This window comes from Salvelinus sp. IW2-2015, unplaced genomic scaffold (genome assembly GCF_002910315.2).
Source record: "Salvelinus sp. IW2-2015 unplaced genomic scaffold, ASM291031v2 Un_scaffold3086, whole genome shotgun sequence".
In the NCBI taxonomy this organism is placed as follows: domain Eukaryota; kingdom Metazoa; phylum Chordata; class Actinopteri; order Salmoniformes; family Salmonidae; genus Salvelinus; species Salvelinus sp. IW2-2015.
The window spans coordinates 26,891-36,994 of NW_019944377.1; the positions used below are offsets into that span (position 1 = coordinate 26,891).

General features: G+C 44.6%; 1 protein-coding gene across 1 annotated transcript in view; it reads left to right on the forward strand.

Moving 5' to 3' along the window:
* The window catches only part of LOC112075319 (angiopoietin-2), a 46,704-nt gene that overhangs the window by 23,382 nt on the left and 13,218 nt on the right, over positions 1-10,104 (forward strand). The window contains 1 exon segment of the mRNA XM_070440866.1: positions 3,844-3,967. Coding sequence (XP_070296967.1) covers positions 3,844-3,967 — 124 coding nt within the window.

Consider the following 10,104-nt stretch of genomic DNA (forward strand, 5'->3'; position numbering starts at 1 on the left):
TCATGCTCACTTTACCGTGTAAACACCACGTATCTCTCTGAGTATACCGATGAGGGGTGAGAGTGTTGGGCCAGTAACCCCAAAAGGTCGCTAGTTTGAAAACCCCCGAGCCAACAAGGTGAAAAACCAATCTGTTGATTTGTGCCTCAGGGGGAGTTGGGATATGAAAAACACATTTACAATGTACATGTGTGAAATACAACACATATAAACACTCACCAAGCTATTACAACTGTTTTTTTTAACCCCAGTATTAGTTTTAACGAGTCTGAAAAACTAAAATCTTTATATTTACTACAGAGTTGCTATGCAGAGATAGAGATGTAGTGTCTGAACTCTTACTGCAGACGCCTGTCTGGGCGCAGGCACACTCCATGTACTGCCTGACAGCCAGGCGAAACTCCTCCGCTCCTCCTCCACACATTCAGCTGCCTCTTGGACTATCAGGATGTGCTGGGAGGGGACAGAGGACAGACAGACAGGGGACAGAGGACAGACAGGACAAGGGAATAGAGGACAGACAGGACAGGGGACAGGGGACAAGACGGGCAGGGCAGGGGACAGAGGACAGACAGGGCAGAGGACAGACAGGGCAGGGGACAGAGACAGACAAGACAGGGACAGAGACAGAGGACAGACAGGGCAGGGGACAGACAGGCAGGGACAGAGGACAGACAGGGCAGGGGACAGACAGGGCAGGGGACAGAGGACAGACAAGACAGGGACAGACAGGGCGGGGACAAGACAGGACAGAGGACAGACAGGGCAGGGGCAGACAGGGCAGGGGACAGACAGGGCGGGGGACAGACAGGGCAGGGACAGAGGACAGACAGGGCAGGGTCAGACAGGGAGGGGACAGAGGACAGGGACAGAGTATATTAGACAGGGGTGTGAGGGAAGCCATCTGGGAGGGAGTAGGCTTCCTCCTCGGCTGTCACTAAGGACACAGACCTTCAGCTGAAGGGTAGTAGGATCATGGGACTTATTATCCTTACATATCCTCTGTGAAAAGGTTTACCCCATAGAAATACAACCACTAGAATGGCCATAGCCCTACAGACCCATTTCAGACCTAGTTATCTTGAATGAAGACACCCATTCTAGTGATTCTATTTCAATGGTTTACCCTCTATGCACTAGTTAAATTGCAGCACAGTAATTGGGATTGGTAGGATCAGGTGTTGTGAAAGTAGCTGCATCATCGGCCTGCCACCCCGGGGGTAAAGTGCCAGCGGTGCCCGATGCCAGCAACATAACACACAAAACACATACACATAAATAACATACAACACATAAACAACAACATAAACAACCATAAATAACAACATAACACACCAACATAACAACACATAAACAACGAACATAACACACATAAAACAACAACATAACAACACATAAACCAACAACATAACAACACATAAACAACAACATAACAACATAACAAAACATAAACAACAACATAACAACAACAATAACAAAACATAAACAACAACATAACAACAACATAACACATAAATAACAACATACACAAACAACAACATACCAACCACAAACAGCAACATAACAACATATAATACAACATAACAACAACAACAAACATAACACACATAAACAACAACATATAAATAACAACATAACAACACATACACAACAACATAACACCCTTAAATAACAACATAACACAAAACAACAACATAACAACCACATAAACAGCAACAATCACAACATATAAGTTAACAACATAACAACACATAAATAACAACACATAAACAGCAACATAACATATAAATAACAACATAACACATAAATAACAACATAACAACAAATAAACAACACATAACAACACATAAACAACAACATAACAACACATAAAAACAAACATAACACAAACAACAACATAACAACACATAAACACACAACATAACAACACATAACACACAACAATAACAACACATAAACAACAACATAACACAAACAACAAACAACACATAACACACATAAAACACAACATAACAATAAACCAACACATAAATAACAACATAACAACAAAAACAACACATGAACAACAACATACCAGTAAATAAACAACAACACATGAACAAACAACATAATAAACACATAAACAACAACATAACACATAAACAACACCATAACAACAAATAAACAAAACAACATAACACATAAACATGATATGGGATAATAATAGCTCATATTATCCCTCAATGGTGGATTCTTCCCCATTCACTCCCACTAGGGAGAAGAGAACATTCTGACAGGATGTTTTCACCATCCCACCTGGGTCACATGACAACCCCAGAATAACGTGTTCCCTCCTTCCCTCAGGCTTCTGAGACAATTTTTGAGAAGCTATTTTTCCTACCCCTTTGGGTGTCAGGATTTCCTCCCTCACTCTCTCCCCTCTCTCCACCGTTCTCCTGTCGTTCCCCTTGGACGATGGAGAATTTCAGTTTATCATCCCTGTTTGTTGAAGGTAACAGGGAAGACAGAAGCCAGGCAGCCCGGCAGGCAGCCCGACAGGCAGCCCCTGTGAGTCTATGCGTAGGTCGTCTTAATTGAAACACTTAGAGAAAGAGAGATTAATCAATGTCTCCTGAGTTTTTCAGCAAAAATTAGAATTATAGTTGGATAAACGTAGATAAACTTGGATTTTTTTTCTCTCACAAGGCCTTATACAGGATACTACCCTTTACATCAAAAACCTTCAAATCAAATCCATACATTAAATTAAACCTTGATTTTGGACAAAATTACCTGAGTGGATTCTTACTACCAAAGATTATCTAGAAAAAACATATATCAAACCAAAACCTACAGAAGGAAAAGAGCAGAAACCTGTAAATACCATCCAACACTGAGTGAGTAATGATTAGTCTGAACCTACTTCTGAAGACACAAAGTAAAAGACAATAATCTCTAGTTAATTTTGTTATATAATGTAACGATCGTTGTTGGAAGGATTTGTTCTTTAACTGACCTGCCTAGTTAAATAAAGGTCAAATAAATATATTTTAGAGAGAGCGAGAGCAAGCTCTGTGTGACCAGAGGTCTTCCTAGCGAAAACACTGAGCGATAAACCTTTACATACAGCAGACACTCATATAGATGTCATGGGCCCTGTTCAGGTGTTCTGTCACCAGAAGTGGGTTACCTGTTCAGGTGTTCTGTAACCAGAAGTGGGTTTACCTGTTCAGGTGTTCTGTACACAGAGAGTTGGTTACCTGTTCAGGTGTTCTGTAACCAGAAGTGGGTTTACCTGTTCAGTTTCTGGTAACCAGAGTGGGTTTACCTGTTCAGGTGTTCTGTAACCAGAGTGGGTTACCTGTTCAGAGTGTTCTGTAACCAGAATGGGGTTTACCTCTTCAGGTGTTCTGTAACCAGTGTGGGTTACCTGTTCAGTGTGTTCTTAACCAGAGTGGGTTTAACCTCTTCAGGTGTTCTGTAACCAGTAGTGGGTTTACCTGTTCAGGTGTTCTGTCCGAAGTGGTTTACTGTTTCAGGTGTTCTGTAACCAGTAGTGGGTTTACCTGTTCAGGTGTTCTGTAACCAAGTGGTTTACCTTCTTCAGGTGTTCTGTAACAGTAGTGGGTTTACCTGTTCAGGTGTGTCTGTTAACCAGAAGTGGGTTACCTGTTCAGGTGTTCTGTAACCAGAAGTGGGTTTACCTGTTCAGGTGTTCTGTAACCAGTAGTGGGTTTACCTGTTCAGGTGTCTGTAACCAGAAGTGGGTTTACCTCTTCAGGTGTTCTGTAACAGTAGTGGGTTACCTGTTCGGGTGTTCTGTAACCAGAAGTGGGTTACCTGTTCAGCTGTTTCTGTAACCAGAAGTGGGTTTGCCTCCACGGTGTTCTGTGATATGAAGACGAGAGGTGGAGGCTGGACCGTGCTGCAGCATCGTAGAGACGGAGCTGTGGATTTCCACCGTGGATGGAAGGATTAAAGATGGTACGTTCACTAGAACCTAACACAAGATGGTATGTTCACTAGAACTTAAACACAGATGGTAATGTTCACTAGAACTTAAACACAAGATGTGATATTCACTAGAACCTAAACACAAGATGGTACGTTCACTAAAACTTAACACAAGATGGATAATTCACTAGAACTAAACACAAGATGGTACGTTCACTGACTTAAACACAAGATGTATGTTCACTAGACTAAACACAAGATGGTATGTTCACTAGAACTTAAACACAAGATGTATGTTCACTAGAACCTAACAAAGATGGTAATTTCACTAGAACCTAAACACAAGATGGTACGTTACTAGAACCTAACACAGATGGTACGTTCACTAGACTAAACACAAGATTGTATGTTCACTAGACCTAACACAAGATTGTATGTTCACTAGAACCTAAACACGATAGTATGTTCACTAGAACCTAACACAAGATGGTATGTTCACTAGAACCTAAACACAAGATGGTATGTTCACTAGAACCTAAACACAAGATGGTATGTTCACTAGAACCTAACACAGATGGTATATTCACTAGAAGTCTTCTTTGGTAGGTCATTGTCAGCGGAGACCTCTTCTGTATTTCATTGAAATAGTTGACCACGGGCAGGAGTGTCTGTTAAGGCAGAATATTTTTAGACAACGTTCATCTCAACACCAGTAGAACATGTTTACAGGGTATTTTCTGGATGTCAGTAAATATCTAACATCATTTGTGTTGATGAGGTCAGACCTGTTTCCCCCCAGTATTTGAACACGGGGAAACTCTCAGTGTGTGTGAATGTCATCTATCTAGTTTGGGCATATTTTTTGTGATTGTAATTCAAAAGCAAGATCTCTGAATCAAAGGGGCCGTGTTATAACAGTATGTCAGATCAGGAGGGCAGTGTTTACAGTATGTCAGATCAGGAGGGGCAGTGTTATAACAGTATGTCAGATCAGGAGGGCAGTGTTATATCGTATGTCAGATCAGGAGGGGCAGTGTTATAACAGTATGTCAGATCAGGAGGGGCAGTGTTATAACAGTATGTCAGATCAGGAGGGACAGTGTTATGTTCAGATCAGGAGGGGCAGTGTTATAACATGTCAGATCAGGAGGGGCAGTGTTATAACATTATGTCAGATCAGGAGGGGCAGTGTTATAACAGTATGTCAGATCAGGAGGGGCAGTTGTTATAAAGTATGTCAGATCAGGAGGGGCAGTGTTATAACAGTATGTCGGATAAGGAGGGAGTGTTATGTCAGATCAGGAGGGCAGTTGTCCTGAATTATCACTCTGTAGGCAGGAGCTTTCCAGTCATTAGAGGATTGGACAGGGTTTAGGATTGGAGAGGTGTGGATACAGACAGAGGGTTGGACAGGTTTTAGGATTGGGGAGGCGTGGGATACAGACAGATCTGTGACCCTGGATGTTTTGTAGGACGTCACCCCTTGTTCCCTTACGCACTCTCCTGTTCTGTTGTTTCCCTGCACTCTCTGTCACTCCCTGTCTGTGTCCGACACCAACACCATCTTCACACATCAGAGACACACACACACACTCTGATCCCCTCACACATCCATACCTCTCCTATACCCTGAGATCACACACTCCACTAGTCAATTCAGACCGACTGACCTTCTGATTTGGTCAGGAGAGCCCACCATGTGGAGTGCTGGGGGTCCATAGGGCTCAGGCTACACGTAGTGCACTACATAGGGAATAGGGTGCATAGGGCTCCGGTCCAACGTAGTGCACTACATAGGGAATAGGTGCCATAGGGCTCAGGTCCAACGTAGTGCACTACATAGGGATAAGGGTGCCATAGGGCTCGGTCCAACGTAGTGCACTACATAGGAATAGGGTGCCATAGGGCTCAGGTCCAACGTAGTGCACTACATAGGGAATAAGTGCCATTTGGGACTCATTAACAGTGTTGTCCAATACTCAACACAAACCTATCTTTAATGTTCTCACTGCCGTCACAAGTCATGATATACAGAAACTACACACGGAAATTAATGTTTCTATTGAGATCCTTGACTTAAATTACAGTCATGGAGATACGAGGTGTCTGCTCTGTGTTGTTGATTGAATCGCACAGTCGGTGTTGAGAAATGTAATACTCAGAGGACAGCCACCACAGCGCAAAGAGATTTTCAAATAGTTCTTTAGGAAGAGTATTTTCACAAGTGGATGATAAATATTTGGCCCCAGTTGGAGCGTGGGAGTAAGGGCCTCTGTAGACGGAAGATAACGTGTGTGTGTGTGTGTGTGTGTGTGTCTGTGTGTGTCTGTGTGTGTCTGTGTGTGTCTGTGTGTGTCTTGTGTGTGTCTGTGTGTGTCTGTGTGTGTGTGTCTGTCTGTGTGTCTGTGTGTGTGTGTCTGTGTGTGTGTGTGTGTGTGTGTCTTTGTGTGTGTGTGTCTTTGTGTGTGGTGTGCATCTGTGTGTCTGTGTGTCTGTATGTGTGTGTCTGTGTGTGTGTTGTTGTGTGTGTGTTTGTGTCTGTGTGTGGTCTGTGTGTGTGTGTGTGTGTGTCTGTGTCTCTCTGTGTGTGTCTGTGTGTGTCGTGTTATCTGTGTCTGTCTGTGTGTGTGTCCTGTGTGTATCTGTGTGTGTCTGTGTATCTGTGTCTGTCTGTGTGTGTCTGTGTGTGTCTGTGTGTGTGTCTGTACAGTATGTTTGTGTGTGTGTGTGTGTGTGTTGAATGTTTGACTGCCCAAACTGACCACACAATGTCCAACATTAGTCCAACGTTACGGTAATATCAAGCATTTTGGCCAGATAATAAACACTCCCAGACCTCATTCATATCTTCACGTTCACGTAAGAGCAATAACAGACAACGGCTGTGCCAGCCAGAGACCACAGAGAGAGAATGTATCTCTCTGGTACAAGTGGAACGGTAGGGTCTCATCTCGACAACAGCCAGTGAAATTGCAGGGCGCCAATAAAAAAAAAAAAAGAAATCCCATAATTAAAATTCCTCAAACATACAAGTATTATACACCATTTTAAATATAAACTTCTTGTAAATCCAACCAGAGTGTCCGATTTCAAAAAGGCTTTACTGCAAAAGCACACCATGCGATTATGTTAGGTCAGCACCTAGCCACAGAAAAACATACAGTCATTTTCCAGCCAAGAAGAGGGCTCACAAAAGTCAGAAATAGCATTAAAATTAATCTCTGACCTTTAATGATCTTTATCTGATGGCACTCCCAGGTTTCCATGTTAGACAACAAATGTTTGTTTTGTTTGATAAAGTTCATCTTTATGTCCAAATACCTCCTTTTTGTTTGCGCGTTTAGTCCTGTAATCCAAATGCACAATGCGCGGCCACCAAGTCCAAACGAAAAGTCAAAATAGTTCCATTACAGTTTGTAGGAACATGTCAAATGATGTATAGAATCAATCTTTAGGATGTTTTTTATCATAAATCTTCAATAATATTCCAACCGGACAATTCCTTTGTCTTTTAAAAATGAAAGGGAACGGAGCTCGTGCCCACGGCCGCACGTGTGACTAAACTAAAGGCTTTCAACCAAACCACTGGTTCAAACAGCTCTTATTCGCTCCCCCTTCACAGTAGAAGCCTGAAACAAGGTTCTAAAGATGGTTGACATCTAGTGGAAGCCTTGGGAAGTGCAATCTGACCCCATAGACACAGTATATTGGATAGGCAATCACTTGAAAAACTACAAACCTCAGATTTCCCACTTCCTGGATGGATTTTACTCAGGTTTTCACCGCCATATCAGTTATGTTCTACTCACAGACATTATTTTAACAGTTTTGGAAACTTTAGAGTGTTTTCTATCCAAATCGACCAATTATATGCAAATCCTAGCTTCTGGGCCTGAGTAGCAGGCAGTTTAATTTGGGCACGCTTTTCATACGGACGTGAAAATACTGTCCCCTAGCCCAAATAAGTTTTAAGGTGCTCCAATGCGTTTTAGTATCATTCCTTATTTCATTTATCTTTCTTTCATCGTGTAGTTTTTGTGTCACGTTCCTGACCTATTTCTGTTAGTTTGTTGTATGTGTTAGTTGGTCAGGACGTGAGTTTGGGTGGGCATTCTATGTTGTGTGTTTCTATGTTGGTTTAGGGTTGCCTGGTATGGCTCTCAATTAGAGGCAGGTGTTTGACGTTCCTCTAATTAAGAGTCATATTTAGGTAGGTTGTTTCACTGTGTTCGTTGTGGGTGGTTGTCTCCTGTGTTTGTCGCACCATACTGGACTGTTCGGTTTGTTTGTTCATCGTCATTTATGTGTAGGCTATTCTCCCTGTTCGTGCGTTCTTCGTGTTTATGTGAGTTCGTCGTCCAGGTCTGTCTACACCGTTTGTTGTTTTGTTAGTTTAGTCAAGTTCGTGTTTTCGTGTTTTCTTTAATAAATTATGTGTTCACAACCCGCTGCGCCTTGGTTCCATCACTACTCCTCCTTTTCGGTTGAAGAGGAGGAGGACAGCCGTTACAGAACCACCCACCAAATAACCAGAACCAAGCAGCGGTGTAACGGGAGTAAGGGACAACGCAAGAAGGAGGAATGGACATGGGAGGATGTTTTGGACGGTAAAGGTTGCTACACATGGGAGGAGATCCTGGCTGGAAGGGATCGCCTCCCATGGGAACAGCTGGAGGCACTGAGGAGAGCAGAGGCTACCGGAGTGAAGAACCGGAGTTATGAGGGGACGCGTCTAGCACGGAAGCCCGAAAAGCCCGTGAGTAATACCCAAAAATTTCTTGGGGGGTGGCTAAGAGGTAGTGGGCCAAGGGCAGGTAGGAGACCTGCGCCCACTTCTCAGGCTAACCGTGGAGAGCGGGAGTACGGGCAGACACCGTGTTACGCAGTAGAGCGCAGGGTGTCTCCTGTACGTGTGCATAGCCCGGTGCGGGTTATTCCACCTCCCCGCACTGGTAGGGCTAGATTGGGCATTGAGCCAGGTGTCATGAGGCCGGCTCAACGCGTCTGGTCTCCAGTGCGTCTCCTCGGGCCGGCATGCATGGCACCTGCCTTACGCATGGTTTCCCCGGTTCGCCTACATAGCCCGGTGCGGGTTATTCCACCTCCCCGCACTGGTCGGGCGACCGGGAGCATTCAACCAGGTAAGGTTGGGCAGGCTCAATGCTCAAGAGAGCCAGTACGCCTGCACGGTCCGGTATTTCCGGCGCTACCTCCCCGCCCCAGCCCAGTACCACCAGTGCCTACACTACGCATCAGGTTTCCAGTGCGTCTCCAGAGCCCTGTTCCTCCTCCACGCACTTTTCCTATGGTGCGTGTATCCAGTTCGGTGCCTCCAGTTCCGGCACCACGCACTAAGCCACCTGTGCTGGGTGAATCCCATCTTCCTTATAAAACGACCTTTGTTTCCAGAAGGTATCGAAAATGTCAATAAAGTTCCTCCCATTGAGCTGCAATAATCACATAGCCAGTTGTGAAGAGAAAGAATCCTGCTAAAGTATTCAATGCCACGATTCAGAGAGGTCACAGGGCCAGATATGATCAGAGAGGACACAGGGTCAGATATGATCAGAGAGGGCACAGGGCCAGATATGATCAGAGAGGGCACAGGGCCAGATATGATCAGAGAGGGCACAGGGCCAGATATGATCAGAGAGGGCACAGGGCCAGATATGATCAGAGAGGGCACAGGGCCAGATATGATCAGAGAGGGCACAGGGCCAGATATGATCAGAGAGGGCACAGGGCCAGATATGATCAGAGAGGGCACAGGGCCAGATATGATCAGAAGAGGTCACAGGGCCAGATATGATCAGAGAGGGATCAGGGCCAGATATGATCAGAGAGGTACAGGGCCAGATATGATCAGAGGGCACAGGGCCAGATGTGATCAGAGAGGCACATGGCCAGATATGATCAGAGAGGTCACAGGGCCAGATGGATCAGAGAGGGCACAAGGCCAGATGTGATCAGAGAGGGCACAGGGCCAGATATGATCAGAGAGGGACAGCGGCCAGATATGATCAAGAGGACAGGGCCAGATATGATCAGAGAGGGCACAGGGCCAGATATGATCAGAGAGGGCAACAGGGCCAGATATGATCAGGAGAGGACACAGGGCCAGATATGATCAGGGAGGTCACAGGGTCAGATATGATCAGAGAGGGCAGCAGG